Genomic DNA, 22305 nt, shown 5'->3' on the forward strand with positions numbered 1-22305 from the left:
ATGGTTTCCAAGTCGGTGGTGAATGTGAAGATAGCATCACTTCATGATCCTGAATATGAGGTTGAGATTCATGCTTTTGTGTTGGGCAAACTCACTTCGGCTCTACCTGATAAAAGAGTGGTTGTGGAGTTATGGTCAGAGTTGTCAGGTTTAGAACTAGCTGATCCGTCATTCAATGTTCCAGGCAAAATTGATATGCTGCTGGGAGCGGATGTTTATGGACGGATACTGCTCGATGGTATCATCAAAGCTCCATTGGGAGCACCCATCGCCCAACGAACCACTTTGGGCTGGATCCTTTCTGGGCCGATTCATTTCGATGTATTGGATTTACACAAAAATATCTGCGTTAACCACATTCATGTAGATGAAAACGAGCTGCTCAAAAAGTTTTGGGAGCTCGAGGCAGATAATTTTGTGACGGATCCCAAGCAGAACTACACCGACGAGGAGAAGAAGTGTGAGGAAACATTTGCTGCTACTACAACAAGTGATAGCACAGGTCCATTTCTTAATTCAAGTCCCAGTTGTCAACACGGCAACTTTGAAGCTATAGTTACTAGACGCTTCAATAAAATAGAAAGAAGATTTGCTAAAGATACTCAAATCAAGAAACACTATGCAGAAGTGATAAACGAATGCATTGATCTTGGTCACGCGGAGATTGTGCCAAAAGAAGAACAAGACAAAGCTGGTGTTGTTATTTTACCTCATTATCCAGTGGTCCAAGAGAATATAACAGCAACGAAGCTTCGTGTTGTGTTTAACGCTTCGTATCCTGGAACCAACGGTGTCTTACCACAACAAGACCTGTTAGTGGGGCTAAGATTACAACCTGATCTATGGCACACTATCCTTCGATGGCGGTGTCATCCTGTTTGCCTTGTGGCAGATATTATGAAAACGTACAGACAGGTGAAAGTAGATCAAGACGACGCAGATTATCAGCGCATCCTCTGGTGTAAAAATCCTGAAGATGAGTTGAACTATCTATGGTCACATGTTTGCTCAAAAGAGAACCTAGCGGATTGTGTATCGCCGGGATCTCAGCAATTGCAAAATGAACTGCTCTGGAAAGAAGGTCCAGAATGGCTGAAACAGAAAAATATCAGTTATAGAAAAATTGTATATAAAGAAACTAATTTAGAAGAAAAAACAAATAAACTATGTGTAAATACCTGTAAAGTGAACGATGGCGGCACTGAAGACTTTGGCGAAAGGCTAATCTCAAAGTTTTCCATGTTAAGAAAACTCATCCGCGTCGTAGAATTCTGTAAGAGGTTGGGAAAGCTAGCTAGAAAAGAAGTTGTTTGTAAGTGGTTAACAAGCAAGGAAATACAGGACAGTTTAATGACATGCATTATATTTGGTCAGAATAAACACTTCGAAGAAGAGCTGGCAAACCTGAAAGAAAAGAAAAAGATTAGTAAAAAAAGCAAACTTACCTCGTTGACTCCTTGGATTGATGTTCCTATACCAATACCATTAACAACTGATCATTTTGTGGTAAGCGAGCCTCTTGTGCTGGATCTAGACTCCAACTATGAAGCTTTAAATGTAAATAATTTAAGAAAATTGTATTATTGGCAACTAACGCAAAAGATGGTTCAAGATTTCTGGCATCGTTGGTCGCGTGAACATCTCACACAATTTCACCATCGCTACAAATGGGTGAATCAAACACCTGAACCAACTGTTGGTGATATTTTATTAATTAAAGAAGATGATATGCCTCCGGCACGGTGGTTGTATGGCATTGTAGTTGCGAAGCACCCAGGGTCGGATGGAATCACGCGAGTGGTTAGTTTAAGTTGCAAAGGCAATATTATTAAAAGATCTGTTGGTAAGCTTTGTTTCTTGCCTATAGATTCATAATTTGTATTCTGTTAGTGTTAGTGTAAATATGGTTTTGTTTTGTGTGAATTGTAGAGCAATTGTTTCAATTTTATTGTGTTTTGTATAGAAACAGTCAGTTATGTGAGTAAGTTATGAAATTTTATTGTGCTGTGTAATATCGGTCATTGAGTTGCATATTATTGCTATGCATGTTATGAATATTGTGAATTTAAGTTATGTTAATTGTTCAAGTTAGTTTTGGATATTGTGATTCTGTTTGTTTGTGATTCTATTTTACACTGCCTCATGGTGGGCGGAATTAAGGACAATATTTTTTTTATTTGTCCTTGGTGGGCGGTATGTTAAACCGTGATTTTTAGTTTAGTTTTGTATCGATAGATGTCACTATCTTGTCTTAATGAAAAGCTGAATCGCGATGTTAAGATTTTTCCGGCAGCCTATAAAAGGGCTGTCAATTATATTAAAATTGTCATTTCCCAAGCAACCGTGGTTTAAGTAACATGTGCGTTCTACGTTCAAACACATACCATACAATACAAGTATTCTTTATTGCACACCACAAATCAGAAAAAAAATGTATACCGTTCCTCTCTCGCTAGTAGTATTTGACACGAGAGTGAACGAGAGGGTACGAGTACGATACGAACTTGGAATTTTGCAGTAGCTCCACTAATGTTATGCTCGGAGACTGACATCCGAAGGAAAAAAGTTGTGTATATTGTTGTTCCGAGTTGAGAAACTTCGATAGCACGATACAGAATGTAGCAGTGTTTGGCAACTAGATGGCGCTAGGGGTCTGGGTTATACAAACTACACCTCAACTTAATATACTTTAATTTTCTAACAAGATAGCACAATAAATATTATGATATTATATTACCGAGACCTTAACAACGTTGACTTAGTGCAATTTCAGTTCGATGCCCTCGACAAACCCAGCCATTTTGTCGATGGCACATATTGTAACTCCCGAACTTCAATCAGCGTTTACTTATCTTAATTATGGCACTATATAAAGGGTAAGCTAGATAAAATACTAAATATACCATGGAATCACGATGCCGTCAAAGATTTGGAAGTGAGTTCGGAAGTTACTAAAACACTTGTTCCTTATTACAGTGCTTTCGTCAGTATCTCGTCCTTGTTGTCTGTGGTCCTGATTAGTAAGATAGCGTCTAATGAAGACTCTTTAACGTTCTGCGGCGCAGGAGTCCATATCGGCCCGATAATGGGCGGCGACCGCTTGCCTCCCCACGCGCTGAACTTCACCTTCCTTTTGCCATCTTTCTTTAGATTAACATCCAAATACGGATGCCCAGGTTTGAACATGCTTGGAAGGGGATCCATGAACCTTTTGAAGGGCAACGCGTCGCGGATGTGAGATGACTGCGCTAGAGCAAGTATCTTGACAGGATGCCGCTTGTCCAAAGTCGGTCTGAAGCGGAAACCAGCAATGTCGAACCGCTCACCGGTAGGCGAGTAGTTAGAAACAATCCGCGTCAGTTCTGGTATCGAAGTGGAATATATAACCCTTGAGGCTTTATTGCCTGGTTTGTATATCATCTGTCCGCTCCGCTTTCCCCCCCAAGGGCTGAAGCGTACCCTCTTCGGCATGCTCGGTTCCCTCACCGCCGCTCGCTTCCACGACCACATCTGCTCAATGTTTCCACCATCGTCTGATCTCTTGCCGCCCCAAGGGCTGAAGCTCCTCTTTTTCATAGGCTTTAAGGCGTCAGTGGCATTATCTTCAACAACTGCGCCGGAGAAAGCTTCGATAATAAACGGACTGCTGTTCGTTTTCTCCTCATTTCTTGCGTATAGCGTTTTGTCGGAGTCTAGAAGGTTCGGTAGCCAGTTTCTCTGTTCGTCCTCGGTCATCCTTCGTTTCCGTTCATTTGGTTGTAGTTCGTCGCGCTGGTAGAACTGGTTGTAGTTATCTGTGTTGCTTAAGGTGTCGTGTTGGTATGATAGCTCGCCTTGTGGGGGGAGGTTTATGTAGTTTACGTAGGGCATTGGGATGTTGACGCTGGTGCCGAGGGGGTCCAGGACTGGCTCAGGGGCGGAGCCGACGTCGATGAACTGGAGGCTAGCGGAGCCGAACCAGGAAAGCAGGAGCCAGTAGTGCAGCATAGTTCTGAAACAGGAAAAGGATGTGTTTACAAGATTGAATTTACTTTCACCTGTCCCGATTTATGTTCGGTTTTACGAGTTAAATTTGACTCATTTCCAGTGGTCGGATTGACATCTTTGCTTTGAAGATTGGATGAACAAATATATCGAATATGATAAATAAAATGTTTGTCGTTAAAAATCCATCATTTATTTTGAAATCGATTAAAACGATCTCACACTTCGTACAATTTACTTAAAAGGGCTGCTAACACTAGATTATATTATAGAAGCGTAGGTACCTGTCTACTTATATTTGAACAATGAACAGAGAACACGCGCCACACAGGGGGGCTACTGCGAAAGTCGAAAATCGAAGTTCGTATCGTACCTCTCTTTCACTTTCAAGCATAGGTTTTAATTAACGTGCGTCAACGGGAGGACAAGATATGAAGTTTGAATTTTGCACTTCGTATTAGTTCGTGTTTGCGACTGGGTAAAGATGTCGAGAGTACCTACTCGACTTACGTTGGTACGGTACTCGAACCTTTTTAACTTTTACCAGTCAGTCAGGTCTACATAAACTTTGAAGTGCGAAGAGGACAGGTAAAGTTTTAATTGATAAAATACAGAAGTCATGCTTTGCCTGGAGACCGATAAAACTGCCAAAAAAAAGCAGTTTATTGATATGGACCTCGGCAAAGTACTCAGTTATAGATGGCGGGTTTCTTGACAGGTGAAATATTGTATAATAGATGGCGTTAAAGCCGTGGTGGCCTAGTGGTTTGACCTATCGCCTCTCAAGCAGAGGGTCGTGGGTTCAAACCCCGGCTCGCACCTTCGAAATTCATGTGCGGAGTTACATTTGAAATTTACCACGAGCTTTGCGGTGAAGGAAAACATCGTGAGGAAACCTGCACAAACCTGCGAAGCAATTCAATGGTGCGTGTGAAGTTCCCAATCCGCACTGGGCCCGCGTGGGAACTATGGCCCAAGCCCTCTTGTTCTGAGAGGAGGCCTGTGCCCAGCAGTGGGACGTATATAGGCTGGGATAGATGGCGTTAGTATAGTAAGGTCCGTTTGCCGATTCGTCTTGCTTGCAATTTGACTCATTTAGCTTTTAACCCCCGACCACAGAATAGATAATAGTCCAAGTACGCAACTAACCTAACCAAAAAAAAGTTGGAAAACCCCCGACATTGTCACTTCAAAGTTAAATATCTCGAAAACGGCTGAACCGATTTTGATAAAACCATGTCTAAGAACCATCGCTAGAAACCCTGATCGTCCTTCTCACTCTCGTTAAATAGTATAAGTGTCAGAGAGACGGAAAGACACGAACTTCAATTTTCGAATTTCGTAGTAGCCCCGCTTTGTCATCGTAGCTCTCAAACGGATGGACCGATTTCAATGCTGTTTAGCGTCATGTATGTCTTGTATCTGTTCTATTTTTGTTTTTATGGCGTTAAATAAATGTATTTTCTTTTATTCTTTATTTCTTTCAATGCTGTATTGTTTACGTGAAAGCGAGTTTCCTGTGGTTTCCAGCTATGTTTGATAAAAATCGGTCCAGCCGATTTTGAAATATTGGACAATGGCGCGGGTTTCTTAACTATTCCAAATTGATTGTTATTAATCGATGTGCCTCGATCGCCTCTCAAGCGGAGGGTCGTGGGTTCAAACCCCGGCTCTCACCTTCGAAATTCATGTGCGGGGTTATATTTGAAATTTACCACGAGCTTTGCGGTGAAGGAAAACATCGTGAGGAAACCTGCACAAACCTGCGAAGCAATTCAAAGGTGCGTGTGAAGTGATTGGGCCCGCGTGGGACAATGGCCCAAGCCCTCTTGTTCTGAGAGGGATTTTGACGACCGGATAGCCAAGTGGTTAGAGAACCTGACTACGAAGCTTGAGGTTCCGGGTTCGATTCCCGGCCGGGCAGATATTTGTATGAATAATACGAATGTTTGTTCTCGGGTCTTGAATTTTCAATATGTATGTAAGTATGTATTTATCTATATAAGTATGTTTATCCGTTGCCTAGTATCCATGGTACAAGCTTTGCTTAGTTTGGGACTAGGTCAATTGGTGTCAAGTGTCCCATGATATTTATTATTATTTAATATTCATATTATAATCACTTATGCATAGCATAGTAAGGTTGATATTCCACTAATCTTGTTTGCAGTTAGTGATATTTACTTGTTACCTGACGATTTATATGTCAAAGTCTAACAAAGGCCGTTTTGCCTAACGTTTGAGACGCTTGGAATCGCAATCAAATGAGAGATTTCGCATACAAAGTTTTTTTCATTCTACTGGATGACAACGAGCAAGTGAGTCTCCTGATGGTAAGAGATCACCACTGCCCATGGACACCTGCAACACCAGGGGGGTTACAGATACGTTGCCAAACTAGAGGCCTAAGTTGGGATACCTCAAGTGCCAGTAATTCACCGGCTGTCTTACTCTCTACGCCGAAACACACAACAAGCACTGCTGCTTCACGGCAGGATTAGCGAGCAAGATGGTGGTAGCTATCCGGGCGGACCTTGCACAAGGTCCTACCACCTGCAAAACTGTCATTTGATTGCGACCGCGAGCGTCAGAAACGTTAGGCAAAACGGCCTTCTTACATAACTATCTCCACCTAACTTACCTATCATAGAAACCTCGATGAACGTGCTTCTTTTCTATCTCTTCACAAAAAAACCCGGCCAAGAGCGTGTCGGACACGCCCAAAATAGGGTTCCGTAGCCATTACGAATAATTAAGTAATATTTTTCTAAGGATTTCGTGTTTTATACGGAATCTTCCAAGTTTAGGTATATTTTATACCTTAGGCTGCTATTACTAAAACTACTACTCGTAATAATTCTCCAGCAAACTTAGCCGTTACAGTTTTGCTTGAGTTTATAAACTTACTACCATTTTTTTTAATTTTTCCACCCACCGGTTCAGATTTTAGAGGGGGGGGGGGGACGCTCGATTTTAATGAAAAATTTGCACTTTAGAGTTGATATTTTGCAAACAAATCACTGAATCGATAAATCGTTTCCCTACCCTAATGATTTTAAAAGACCTATTCAACGATACCCCACACTACAAGGTTGGATGAGAAAAAAAAATCACCCCCACTTTACATCTATGGAAGGTACAATAAAAATAAAAAAAAAATGAATTTTTTATTGTACTATTTTGTCGGCATAGTTTACATATATGTCCGTGCAAAATTACTGCTTTCTAGCATTGATAGTCCCTGAGCAAAGCAGTGGACGGACAGACAGACAGACATGGCCAAACTATAAGGGTTCCGTTTTTGCCATTTTGGCTCCGGAACCCTAAAAAAGCTGGTAGAATTCTAAAAGAAATCGACTCGTTGCTATCTGAAGGAAAACATTGCATCTTTTTCATAACAATCTTGGACAATGCATCAATGCGCTCGGCCCGGTCTCCAAGAAACTCTTTATTGCTTGTTTAGTCGCTGGCAGACAATGGCTGTGCATTGCAGAATACAAGGTGTAAGCTGAGATTGGGATCCGCGCAAACATTGCAAGGAAATACACTAATGCCTAGTAGGGTGATCCAGACTTTGTTTACTTTCTTTACAAAGTTTACCTTTATTGGAACAGACTTTTTTTAAATCTTCTTTTGGATAAAATTGGTATGTAGATTCATGAAATTTGGCACACTTGTTTTTAGTGCAACTTCAATAAAGACTACGAAAATTAAGTGAGATCTCGGAATTTACATTCAAGACATAATAATGAGCAAATAACTTTTTATACCTGTTTCAACTAATTGTGATGTGCAGCTTTTTTTTTGGCGTGCCGCTAACACTACAAGCTTTAATTGAACTTGCAATGATCGTTATGTACCTTAAGGTAACTGGAAATTCTAAAATTTGCTAACCATTTTTCAACCACTCCTGATTGACCTGAATCCAACGTGTTTTACGTACAATTACGTAATAACGTAGGTTATAGTAACGTCAAAAAAAATCTGACACCGGTACAGAAAAACCTCTTAAGTATTGAAAATAATCCGGCATAAAATTCAACGAGGTATATTTTGTTTAAACAGATTTCAATTCAACTGCTGCTGGGCTACTCCGAAACTCGAAATTCGAAGTTCGTGTCGTGCGGTCCCTCTGACACTTACACTGTTTGATACGAGAGCGAGAGGGACCGCACGACACGAACTCCGAGTTACGAGTTTCGTAGTAGCCTTGCTGGATTTAAATGGCTTACACGTGTGAGGTCGCGGGTAAACACTAGAACCCGGCCAAATGCGAGTCGGACTCGCCCACGAAGGGTTCCGTACCATTATCTATAAAACATTAGACATTAGCAAAAAACACGTTTGTTGTATGTGAGTCCCCTTAAATAAATATTTATTTTATTTTAATTTAATCATTTATATTTCAAGTGAATATACGACTAAATATTAATATATATAATAAGAATGGCTTGCACCTCTGAGTTTTTCGAAATTCATGTGCGGGATTACATTTGAAATTTACCACGAGCTTTGCGGTGAAGGAAAACATCGTGAGGAAACCTGCACAAACCTGCGAAGCAATTCAATGGTGCGTGTGAAGTTCCCAATCCGCACTGGGCCCGCGTGGGAATAATAGGCTGGGATGAATGAATGAATGAATGAATAATAATTATATTAATATCGAGCAAAAAAACGGCAAAAAAGTGACGTTTGATGTATGGGAGCCCTCATTTATTTTATTCTGTTTTTAGTATTTGTTGTTATAGCGGCAACTGAAATACTTAATCTGTGAAAATTTCAACTGCCAAGCTATCACGGTTCATGAGATACAACCTGGTGACAGATGGACAGACAGACGGACGGACAGCGGAGTCTTAGAAATAGGGTCTCGTTTTTACCCTTTGGGTACAGAACCCTATAAACTGATAATCTGACAGTAGCTACTTCAGGGGGCCAAGCGTGGGCATCAATCTCGACACGCTCGGCCCATCGTAACCCTTATACAATCCAAAATAAATAGGCCATGTATTCTAGAACAAACTGACCAAACAACTCCAACTAGTTACAAGTCACTAAGTCTTCCTAATTTACCATACATGACAATTAATTAGTAGGTTCGTGAGGCTGAGTAAAACGAACGCCAAGTTAAATTGCCCGCGCTGACCGTCAGGCATAATTGGGTTCGGACCTACGTCACATGAACGTCGGGATAAAAAACATCAATTTGTTCATTTTTCTGAAAGATCGATAACCTTTTGTCACGTTGGTTTATAGATATTGAGTGTTTTCTACCGGTGCTATTCAGGTTTTGGTTTTGCTTCATCGACAAAATTATGGACTCGTTCAAAATGAATGCCAACCCATGTACACTCGAACATACTGAATCGTGAGCGACTGTGGAACCTCTTCGCAATAAAGTCATATTGACTGCTTGAAAGGAATTTATTATGACACTTACTGCGAGTTGAAAATACAAACTGAAAATATAGATGCACAGAAAAACCAGAAAAATAAGACCATCACTGGGAATCGAACCCAGGTCCTCAGGGAGATATGAGGTGCATAGGGGAAATTCGTGTCAGTACCGTTGACCATCAGTGGTGTAGCGGTATAGCACGCGGTACGGATTACCGAGGACCTGGGTTCGATTCCCAGTGATGGTCTTATTTTTCTGGTTTTTCTGTGCATCTATATTTTCAGTTTGTATTTTCAATTTAGGTTTTACGGGATGACCGTAAAAGTAAAAATTTGGAATTTAAATAAAAAATACAAAAAGATTCCAAAAAAAACAATCTTAACTTACTGTGAGAACGTTCGACGGTGGGACAGGAACTGAATAGTCGAATAAATTGAATCATGACCCAAGGCGGAACCTTTTAAAGTCAATTTCACTATGTATCATACATACTATAGGTTTCCTTGACAAAAGTATGAGATGTCACATGACATTAGTAGCACAAAGGTTCCACCCTTAGTCATGATTCATTTGTTCGACTGTCATCATCATCCCAGCCTATATACGTCCCACTGCTGAGCACAGGCCTCCTCTCAGAACAAGAGGGCTTGGGCCATAGTTCCCACGCGGGCCCAGTGCGGATTGGGAACTTCACACGCACCATTGAATTGCTTCGCAGGTTTGTGCAGGTTTCCTCACGATGTTTTCCTTCACCGCAAAGCTCGTGGTAAATTTCAAATGTAATTCCGCACATGAATTTCGAAAAACTCAGAGGTGCGAGCCGGGGTTTGAACCCACGACCCTCTGTTTGAGAGGCGATAGGTCAAACCACTAGGCCACCACGGCTTGTTCGACTGTACAGTCAAAGAAACTGAAACACGTACCAGGGTTGGAACCTTTTCATAATCAATTCCGCTATGATTTCTTTGGCAAATGTATGGGATGTCAACATGACATCTGTAGCAAAAACGTTCCACCCTGGTACCTGATTCAGTTTCCTTGACCGTATCTATACTTGAAATTTTCCAAACCTTTTTTCGTTTTCTAAAATCAAATTCTTGTTTTTATGTATAAGATACCATATGTCTACCGTATTTTTTTTCTAACATACATGCATTGGGTTGGCAACTCTAAAGGTAGAAAAGCAAATGGATGGTGTACGTTCTTATGCTGGGTGGCAATAATATAAGAAAAATATAGTTCTTCCTGAAGATAGGAAAATTCTATTCAAACTAAAGTAAAACAACTAAGTTACATCAATGTTTTCTATTAGTTAAAAGCAAAGGAGAACTAGCCGATGGAAATATCTCGCACAACTTCAGTGTCGGACGCCTTAACTCGATTTCCACCGGCTTTTCTTTTTTTTTATCGTGACGTCAACGATCAGGTTTTCCGATTGCTTTTTAACTTAGGATACGGCATAATTATGCTCGCATAAGAACTGAAAACCGGGCAAGTGCGAGTCGGACTCGCGCACCGAGGGTTCCGTACACATTTTTTTTTTTAGTTGATTGAATGAAAGGTAAATTGCGGTTTACGATTTATGACGTATTAAAAAAACTACTTACTAGATCTCGTTCAAACCAATTTTCGGTGGAAGTTTGCATGGTACTTTTGCATAGACATGGACATAACTTTATTTCAATAATTTAATTTAAAATAATAATACACAATTTACAGAAAAGAAAAACATTTGATGATGTCGAAAAGGAACTTGACTGAGCATTATGCTGCAGTAAGTATGTGCTTATAGCCTACTACCGGTTACCTTTACTTGCCCGAATTTAATTTGCCCGAATTTCACTTGCTATACCAACGTTTGCCATAAAATATATAGAACCGTGCTGTTTTCAGGATTTTTTATATGTCATCATATAGAATGCAGTAGGTTAGGTTAGGTTAGTTTAATATCAACTCTGAAGAAATTACTATTTCAGAAATAAATTACTTTATGGCAAATGAAAATTCTAGAAAACGATACATTCGGGCATATGAAATTCGGGCAAACGATAGAGAACCGCCTACTACAGCGCTGATTTTCAGTCAATTGCACCTAATGTGTTGGATTGGAATCAGCACAAATACGTTTGCGTAGGAAAGGTGTACAATAAATAAAATAAAAGAATAAATTTATAGATACATTTAAGAAGAACAGCAATACTCGTAGCTTATAATCTGTGATTAAACATGTAGAAACTTTTCTTCGTTTTTAGGGTTCCGGAGCCAAAATGGCAAAAACGGAACCCTTATAGTTTCGCCATGTCTGTCTGTCTGTCTGTCCGTCTGCGGCTTTGCTCAGGGACTATCAATGCTAGAAAGCTGTAATTTTGCACGGATATATAGGTAAACTATGCCGACAAAATGGTAAATTAAAAAAAAAAAAATTTTTTTTAGGGTACCTCCCATAGACGTAAAGTGGGTGTGATTTTTTTTCTCATCCAACCTTGTAGTGTGTAGTATCGTTGGATAGGTCTTTTAAAACCATTAGGTGTTTGCTAAGACGATCGTCAGTGTTATGTATATTTGCGGAATCGCTGCAATAAAGTATGTAGGGAAGCTAAACGGCGTTACATATATGAGTCAATAGATGGCTGTCCTCCTTCTAAACTATGGCAGTTCCTTAAGTCTCTAGGGGTGGGCAAATCTCAACACACTTCTTCTACCGTGACTGACTTCAACGGCCTCAATAAGCACTTCAGTACATCGCCAGTACAGTTGGATCTCATTGCAAAACAGCACACGCTGTCTCTTCTTGCCAATACTCAACACCCTGACATCCCCATTTTTGATCTCGGTAGCATAACTCCGCAAGATGTCCTCAATATTCTTAAAACTATCCGGACGAAAGCTGTTGGTGAGGATGGCTTGGGCGTGGACATGCTTATGCTAGGGGCGGAAATCATTGCACCTATCCTTTCCCATATTATAAAGAAAAAAGAAAGAAAGAGAGATTTTTTACGGTCCATCAGTAGGTAGCACGACCTTAGAGCACCTAATAAACGTAGAGTATTTCGTGGTGAAACGACAGTGTTCCCATCTTTCGTAGAATTTAGTTTCGCAGAAAATGTTTCGTATAATATTTGGTCCTTGCATTTTTACTTCGAATATTATTGTTTCATCGACTATTTACTTGAATGAAACATATTTAATAGCTATAAAACAACGTACAACCGTGAAACGACAGGGCACCAAACAGGGCCTTCATATTGTATTTGTTGTAGGAGTAATAGAAATACACATTATGAATAAATTTCAGCCATCTACCTATCTAGTTTTAAAGGGCAGGTGAATGGAAGTGTAGCGACATACACATACAAAGAAACCAAGCAAAGGTTCGTAGGCGAAACGTATGAATTAAGACTCCAAAATTATTTTGTGGAAATCAAATTAACAAATCTAATTAAAGGACAGGTCGGTGAGCAACCAACGAAATTTTTGTGCAAAAAAAACGTAGGTATCTGATCGTTATAAATGTATTTCTGTATGTAGTTTACAAGTATTTTTGAGCAATACACCCGCATACAGCCGTATTGTATTGTATCAAATTTGTACTGAGCCCTCGGTGCGCGAGTGCGACACCCATTTGGCCGGTTTTTTCGACAGTTTCTTCATCAGAATAAAAACCATTAGTCTGATTGTCACACTGGCTTGTTATTTTAAAACATGCCTATGTGTATTTACAGCTGACATTCAACCTAAGCGAACGCCCTAAATGAATTTGGTGTCCATATAAGTCTATGTGTTCGACTATACCAGCCAAATAAAAAAATATCATTACATGCTTAACTATTCTGCGTGACTTCGTCTGTGATAAATTTGTTTAGCCTAAGCCCACGGGAACTATAATTTTCTGAGATATTTCACCATAATCGGCACATGTCATCTATAAAAAGATGGTTTAAGCAGCTTTCATTACGGTGCACTATGGTGTGACGATAGAGAGAGCAATAAAAGAATTATTGGGAAGTCGCAGGCCAAAAAATTAAGCACCCGTTGAATATTGCACTAAAATACAGGCAATCCCAATCCCTTTTGATAGTTATTTTGTTGAACAATGCATAAATTGAATCAGTCTGATTGGGAAGGAGCTACGTTAGAACTATGTCCAATTAGACATGTCTATTGTATTGCTGGACTATATTCAGATACGGAATGATCCAACATGAACAATTGAATATGTTAACATAAACTCGGCAATCTAGCACTAGACGTTGCCCGCCCACTGCCCACAACTTTGTCTGTATGTAGAGGGAATTGTGCATTTTCCCGGGATAGAAAGTAGTTTTTTTTTACTTGCTGATAATATAGCTTTAGGTAAAAGATTCTTTAATCGGTTCAATGAGTTAGTTAATAACTACCTTACAGAATTAAATATTTTCTCTTTGTGAATTACTTTGGATGAACATGTCAATTTTACCTACTTTCCATTAAATGTAATAGTTACTTAGAAAAGTACCTATATATACGAGTATGTTTTTTATTTAGGTACTGCAGCTTCCTAGGACAGCATTTCATATTCCCGGAGCGACGGAAGTAAGTTTTAGTTAAAAAAAAACCGGCCAAGAGCGTGTCGGTCACGCCCGAAATAGGGTTCCGTAGCCATTACGAAAAATTAAGTAATATTTTTTCTAAGGATTTCGTATTTTGTACGGAATATTCCAAGTTTAGGTATATTTTATACCTTAGGCTGCTATTTACTCTTGAACTACTAATAATTCTCAAGAAAACTTAACCATTATAGTTTTCCTTGTACGCTCGCTGTTTTACGCTCGATTTTAATGAAAATTTGCATTTTAATACAGTTAAATATTTTTGCAAAAAATCATGTAAATCGAAAAAAAATGTTTAGCAATCTATTAGAAGGTCAGGAAACTACGAATAATATAATGTAAATAAGTTTATTAAAAGCAAATTCCAAAACATGACAAAGCTCCGAGAAAACCTCATAGGAGACAGTGACAGGGCTGTTCATTATACAAAAATACGACAGCCCATAGACTGTACTGATGGCCAGCGTTAGGTACGTTCAATACCCCCCCATAACGTGGACATCATCAGCTCTGACGAACTGGTACAGCAACCTATATCACACCAAGTTGGCTCGTAAATAGTTGATGTTTTGTGCAACCAAGAGGCTTGGTAAAAACATCAGCTACCATCACATCTGTAGGAATGTACAAAATCTGAACATTGAAGCGGTCTATCATATCCCTAACGTAGTGATATCGAACTTCGATGTGTTTGCTCCTCTTGTGATGTACGTGGTTAATAGCAAGCTGCATAGCAGACTGATTGTCACAATACAGCACTATTTTACAACAACGCAACATTAAAAGCTCCCTCAAGAGTGCTTGGAGGAACACCGCTTCCCTACTAGCCTCACTTAGGCTAATATACTCCGCCTCGGTGGACGACAACGAAATGCACGACTGTTTATAACTACCCCAAGATATCGAGTTTCCACCGTACTTGAATACAAACCCAGTGTACGACTTTCGATCTACATCTGAAGCCCAGTCTGCATCCGAATATCCCTCTAGGATAGGATTTACATTGGATTTCTTAAAAACTAAAGCTTTTTGCTTAGTTCCTTTAAGATACCTCACAATTCGTTTGGCTTGCATCCAATGGAATTCTGTATAACAACTGTTAAACTGACTTAGGTAAGACACGGCAAACGAAATGTCAGGTCGCGTAGTTACGCACAAATACATTAAACTACCTAACAACTCTTGGTACGGAAATTTCGATACAGTGTTATTCGTAGCATAAGAACTCTCACTAGAACTAATGTTAGTTATCATGGGAGACTTTACAGACTTACAGTCAGTCATGCCGAAACGATCTAACAACTTGTCAATACGATTTTCTTGACTAAGTCTGATGGAAGTTGCATCACGTTCTACTTTGATACCTAACATGTTTTTAACCGGTCCTAAGTCTTTCAACTTAAAATGCCGTAACAAAGAAGATTTTAGCGACTCTGCCAAGCGATTATCGTTATAAAAGACGAAGAAATCATCTACATACAGAGCGATATAAACAATCGACTCACCTGACTTCCTGATGAAGACACAGTCCTCTTGTTTACACTGTATGTATCCCAAAGAAAGTAGGACATCTTTTACCTTTTCATACCAGGAACGCGACGCTTGCTTCAACCCGTACACAGCCTTTCGTAATCTATAAACTTTATTTTCGCTTCCAGGACACATGAAACCTTCCGGCTGCTGCATGTAAATCTCCTCGCGCAGCTCTCCATTTAGGAACGCCGTTTGTACATCTAAATGATCAATTTTTAGATCTAATTGTACAGCTAGAGCCAATAATAGTCTTATAGAGCAGTGACGAACGACCGGTGAAAAAGTTTCGTTAAAATCTTCACCATACTTTTGGGTAAAGCCTTTCGCGACCAATCTCGCCTTGTAACGTGTAATGTTTCCGTCAGAGTCTCGCTTCAATGTAAAAATCCACTTGTTTTTCACTACATTTTTGTCAACAGGTTTATCCGTAAGCTCCCAAGCTGCATGTAAGATAAAAGAGTCTATTTCTTCCTGCATGGCTTTCTGCCATAGCTCTTTATCTTCACAACTCAATGCTTCCTTGACAGTACGTGGCTCTACGGGCTCTTTTACATTAGTAACATTAGTTACGTTACAAGTTGGTTTCGGTATACGAGGACGTAGGTTGTATCGGTGACTAGAAGACTCTTGTACATCCTGAGGTTCTTCAAGATGATCTTCACTAGGCACGTATTCATGTTCGCACTCCGCCTCAACAGGATAATTTGGTGATTCTATAGAAGTCGGTTCTCGCTCCGCCTCCAGAGGATAATCCAATGACTCGATCGAAACTCGTTCCGGCTCCGCCTCGACTGGCGTAGTTTTTACATCCTCCTCTTCACCACCTCCTGTAAGAAAAATAGGTTCAAACATTTGTTTTTGTATCCTATTAGAGCGCCTACCTGGAAACACAGATTCATTGAAAACCACGTCACGTGATACAATGATCTTATTGTCATCAGGATTGAACAAACGATATCCCTTTACGTTTTCACAGTAACCTAAGAAGATTAGTTTCTTACTTTTGGGATCTAACTTCTTTCTTTTGCAGTCATTTATATGTGCAAATGCCTCACAACCAAAGACACGCAAATTCTTAAGATTAACCTTATTACCACTCCAAACCTCTTCGGGTATTTTACCCGACAGTCTCGAACTTGGCGACCGGTTAATAAGAAATGCTGCAGTATTAGCAGCTTCTGCCCACATTTTGTCATCTAAATTGGCATTAAACAGTAGACAACGGACTTTATCCAGCAATGAGCGGTTGAAACGCTCTGCAGATCCATTCTGCTGAGGACTATATGGTACTGTCAGCTGATGAACGATCCCCTTCCTCTTTAGGAAGTTCATCAACTCGGTATTAACGTATTCAGTACCATTATCTGATCTTAAAACTTTAACTTTCGCATTGCACTGATTCTCAACAAGTTTAATAAAATCAATAGTGTACTTACACACATCACTCTTCTTCGCAATGGGGAAGACAAACACTTTCCTGGAGTAGTCGTCTAGGAATGTGAGGATGTAACGCTTTCCTCCAAGAGAAGTCGTCGGCATCGGCCCGATGACATCAGTGTGAATGAGGTCCAGCCGTGCTTTAGCGACCTGCTTGTTAGGATCAGTCACAAAGGGAGTGCGCGATTGCTTACCCTTAAGACACACCTCACAAACTTCCTTCTGAGTAGTAACCTGAAAATCAATACCATTAGCAACTTTCCTAAGTGACGCCAAGCTATCAAAATTTAAGTGACCTAATCGTTGATGCCATAACATCATGTCCTTAGAAGTAGCTGAAGTAGTCAGATTGGCTCTACCAACAGTAAGAAGTATGTAAACTCTCCCAATCTTCCTAGCAGTTAATACTACCTTACCAGATTTTATTATGTTACATGTTGTATTAGTAAATGAAAGCTTAAAGTCTTTTTCTGTTAAACTAGATACAGATATCAAATTTACAGTAAGATCAGGTATAAACAAAACGTCTTTCAAAGTTATGTTCCACAATTCACCATTAAACTTAGATGTAAAATGTACGTCACCTTTGCCGCTTACGACTAGCTTTTTGCCATTAGCCACACACACCTCCTTCGTCGACGAGTCTCGAAGAGATTCGAACCAGTCACGACATCCTGACATATGATTCGTAGCTCCGGAATCTATAATCCAAGAAGTATCATCACCTTTAGCCGTGCTGAGTGCGGTCAAAACCAGATTAGTCTTCGACCCATCATCTGGTTGAGTACAGTCTTTCTTGACGTGACCCTTTGATCGACACTTCCAACACCAAAGTTTCTTCTTCGTATTCGACGAGGTATTAGCATGTTTAGACGTACTTGGTAAATTTTTACCGTTGCCATGGGAACTAGTCTTGTTGTAACCACGATTCCGCGTAAACAAGCAGTCATCACCACCAGCAGCCGTCCCTTTCCATCGCTTGTCTTGAAGCAGTTTAGTTTTGACTTTATCTGTCGTTAAATCAATGCTTGAGTGCTCCAGAGCCATAATCATGGGTTCATACTCTTGAGGCAACCCTTGAAGCATTATAGCAGCAAGAAATTCATCATCTAGAGGTTTATCCATACTACTAAGTTGATCAGCCAACGACAAGATCTCATTTACATAAGTTTCCATGGAATCAAACTGTTCTAACTTTATCGAACATAAAGCTCGTAGACATGTCAACCTTCTATGCAAACCAGTATCGTCATACGCCTTTTTTAAAGCATCCCACACATCTTTCGCCGTCTTGGCTTGAATAATATGAGAATAACATGACTTGTCAACACTTAAACAGATCCTAGCTCGAGCCTTCTCCTCTCGAAGTTTTAGCTCGGCTTTTTCGGTTTCGGTTGTTCCGGTAACAAATTGCCACAAGTTTTCAAAAATGAGTACATTTTGCATTTGAAATGCCCAATCTCGATAATTAATGGTACCTTTTAGCTTTTCCATAGTAACCGTCGAGTTTGAATGCTCACCCATATTTCGCCAAATAAACAATATTCACACACTATATTACGTGAATTACGTAGCTATACACCTTAGCAAGCCCATAACCTATTAGAAGGTCAGGAAACTACGAATAATATAATGTAAATAAGTTTATTAAAAGCAAATTCCAAAACATGACAAAGCTCCGAGAAAACCTCATAGGAGACAGTGACAGGGCTGTTCATTATACAAAAATACGACAGCCCATAGACTGTACTGATGGCCAGCGTTAGGTCTGTACGTTCAATAATCCCTAATTGTTATAAAATACCTACCTATCCAACGACACCCCACACTACAAGGTGGGATGAGAAAAAAAAAATCTCCCCCATTTTACGTCTATGGGAGGTAAACTAAAAAAAATTTTTTTTTGTACCATTTTGGCGGCATAGTTTACATATTATAGGTATATTCGTGCAAAAATTACAGCTTTCTAGCATTGATAGTCCCTCAGCAAAGCCGCGGACGGACAGACAGACAGACATGGCGAAACTATAAGGGTTCTGTTTTTGCTATTTTGGGCTAGGAACCCTAAAAATATACCTCAGCGGTTTTTGCTGACTGTATACTATTTAGGGTTCCGGAGCCAAAATGGCAAAAACGGAACCCTTATAGTTTCGCCATGTCTGTCTGTCTGTCTGTCTGTCTGTCCGTCCGTCCGCGGCTTTGCTCAGGGACTATCAATGCTAGAAAGCTGTAATTTTGCACGGATATATAGATAAACTATGACGACAAAATAGTACAATAAAAACTGTAAAAAAAAAATTTTTTAGGTTACCTCCCATAAACGTAAAGTGGGGGTGATTTTTTTTTCTCATCGAACCCTATAGTGTGGGGTATCGTTGGATAGGTCTTTTAAAACCATTTGCACAGACGATTTTTCGATTCAGTGATTTACTTGCGAAATATTCAACTTTAAAGTGCAAATTTTCATTAAAATAGAAGCCCCCCCCACTAAAATCTAAACCGGTGGGTGAAAAAATTTGAAAAAATTCAGGATGTTAGTAAGTATATCAAACTTTCTAGGAAAACTATAACGGCTAAGTTTTCTTTAGAATTCATAGTACTTTAAGAGTAAATAGCAGCCTAAGGTGTAAAACGTACCTAAACTTGGAAGATTCCGTATAAAATACGAAATCCTTAGAAAAATATTACTTACTTTTTTCGTAATGGCTACGGAACCCTATTTTGGGCGTGTTTTGTATTTTTTAATTTATTTATTTCTAAACATAATATTAAGAAATGAAGAGATACGTAGAAGAACAAGGGTCACCGACATAGCCAAGCGAATCAGCTCGTTGAAGTGGCAATGGGCAGGCCATATAGCACGGAGAACGGATGGCCGTTGGGGCCGAAAACTTCTCGAGTGGAGGCTGCGCATCGGCAAGCGCAGCGTAGGACGTCCACCAACAAGATGGACGGATGACCTGGTTAAAGCCGCAGGTCTACGGTGGATGCAGGCCGCTGCCAACCGAAGCAACTGGAGGTCTGTGGGGAGGCCTATGTCCAACAGTGGTCGTCCTACGGCTGAGATGATGATGATGATGATGATGAAACATTAATGATTTCACACGATTGCATAGACTACCTATTTACATTTTTTTTAAGCCAATTACTCTTATAAATGACGGAAACCGATTCCACTACACCCATACCTAACCAACGAAAAGTTGGAAAACCTCCGACTTTGTCACTTCAAAATCCAATATCTCAAAAACAGCTGAACCGATTTTGATGAAACATATCTAAGAACCATTGCTAGCAAACCTGCTTTCAAATAAAAAAACCGCATTCAAATCGATCCAACCGCTTAAGAGCTACGGTGCCACAGACAGACACAGAGCGGTAAAACTTATAACACCGCTCTTTTAGCGTTGGGGGTTAAAAATTATTGCCAATGTCAGACCAAACCAAGTTTCAACTCAGCCCTTCGAATTGCACGCTCTAAGTTTTCTATAACAGACTTCCTTGAATTTTGGGAAGCGTTTGCTTTTATAAGTGATCACCTTTCGGACCTTCTCCACTTTCGGAGTCAATAATGGGCTTCCAAACTATAAGCACCTACTTTAGCCCTCGCTCGTGTTTCTGGTTGGTATTTGAAGGGATTGAGAGTCGTATCAAATGGCCCGGTTTAAAACAATGTCCTAAATTTCAAATGCAACATTTAGATGGTATAGATAGTGCCACGAGAGTTGAAGTGAATGATTAGATTACACACACACAGCTACAATAGTTATTTGTGTCATGAGGGAACAAAATGGTGTATTTACGGCGAGGGCGTACATTGAATCCAGAATGTAGGGAAGGATTCTACAATAGAATCCTGAGCGTAGCGAGGGATTCTAAAGTAGAGTATTGAGCGTAATGAGGGATTCAAGTGTTAACGCCCAAAATAAAATAATTTTGCTCGCGAGTGGCTCATACAACTTTTCACACCGAGCATAAAGAAACTTGAAAAAAAAACTAAATATTATTAAAGAACGCCAGCATAGAAAATGGCGTGGCTTTACAATTATCCACTTTAAAAATGGCATTTGCAATAAAACACTTAGAAAAGGCTTGAACAGAAAAGTCGCACTTTGCTCCCTCTCGTCACGGAGGAAAAGTTACTTTTCTGAAGGAGAGGTGTGAAAAATTAATTGATTGCACGAAAGGATAATGAATTAAATGAATGAGTAAATGTCAAAATCCTGCTGTCATTACACGACATGTTGTAGCTGTGTCGTGTGTTGTAGCTGTGCTTTAAGTATCGTGGCACTAATTGAAAATACAAACTGAAATACAGATGCACAGAAAAAACAGAAAAATAAGACCATCACTGGGAATTGAACCCAGTATCGTACCCAGTATCGTGGCACTACCTATACAAGATGTAGCCCGCGACGTCGTCTATCACTATCGGATGGGAACTGTGCAATTTTCCAAAATAATATATTGAAAAAAATTAACTCCCGACTACCTCAAAAAAAAAACTAAAAGAAGAAAAGAATAGCGACATCTCTTGTCCGGGTGAGCGGTTAGTTCCGATGGGGTGCTGAAAGTGTCTCGATGAGGGCTAAAAGCATAGATGTCGCTAGTGTCGCTGCTTAAGTGACTAAATAAGAAACAAACAAGCTGAGATATGTGGTGTATAGGAGAAATTTGTGTCTGTACTCCTGTCCAGTGGTGGTGTAGCGCTATAGCACGCAGCACGGAATGCTGAGGACCTGGGTTCGATTCCCAGCGCTGGTCTCTTTTCTGGTTTTTCTGTGCATCTATGTTTCAGTTTGTATTTTCGATGTAGTAGGGATTGTACAAATTTGTACCTACGGAACCTTCGGTGTGCAAGTCCAAATCGCACATGGCCGGTTTTTTCCAAGCTTTTATTTGATTTGCAACTTAGGGTACGTATGTACCTATACACGGTGTTAGTTGAAAAACTTAAAATTTGCATGAAAGTAATTTGTTCAGAATCGATAGTAGAATGCTACATTAAAGTATGCAGGTTGTGTTTTATTGAATACCTTTTTTTTAAAAAGGTGCCATACATAGAAAAGGCTGTTAGGGTGGCTGTGGTTTTCAGTTATTAAATTAACAGCTTCTAACCTTAAAATTTGTAAACTATTTCTCAACCACTTCCTAGTATCCGGTTGAGCTGAAATTTGGCATACTTAGGTCATCATCATCATCATCATCATCCCAGCCTATATACGTCCCACTGCTGGGCACAGGCCTCCTCTCAGAACAAGAGTTTACTTAGGTAGGTATGCTTAAATATGTATGTCCAAGTGGCAATACAATAATCTGTTTTTTTTATTCGACGGGATGGCAAACGAGCAAGTGGGTCTACTG

General features: G+C 39.9%; 2 protein-coding genes across 2 annotated transcripts in view; one reads left to right on the plus strand and one right to left on the minus strand.

Annotated features, from left to right (window-relative positions):
• Positions 1–1981, plus strand: LOC141439437 (uncharacterized). The gene is made up of 3 exons (XM_074103723.1): positions 1–816; positions 1375–1557; positions 1964–1981. The coding sequence occupies exons 1-3, from the start codon at positions 1–3 to the stop codon at positions 1979–1981; spliced, it is 1017 nt and encodes a 338-aa protein (XP_073959824.1).
• Positions 1982–2674: 693 nt separating this feature from the next.
• Positions 2675–22305, minus strand: part of LOC141439235 (uncharacterized) — a 33544-nt gene continuing 13913 nt past the window's right edge. Inside the window, exon 2 of the mRNA XM_074103441.1 lies at positions 2675–3991. Coding sequence (XP_073959542.1) covers positions 2971–3987 — 1017 coding nt within the window. The 5' untranslated portion in view covers positions 3988–3991 and the 3' untranslated portion in view covers positions 2675–2970. The remainder of the gene's footprint in view (positions 3992–22305) is intronic.

This window comes from Choristoneura fumiferana, chromosome 20 (genome assembly GCF_025370935.1).
Source record: "Choristoneura fumiferana chromosome 20, NRCan_CFum_1, whole genome shotgun sequence".
Taxonomy (NCBI): domain Eukaryota; kingdom Metazoa; phylum Arthropoda; class Insecta; order Lepidoptera; family Tortricidae; genus Choristoneura; species Choristoneura fumiferana.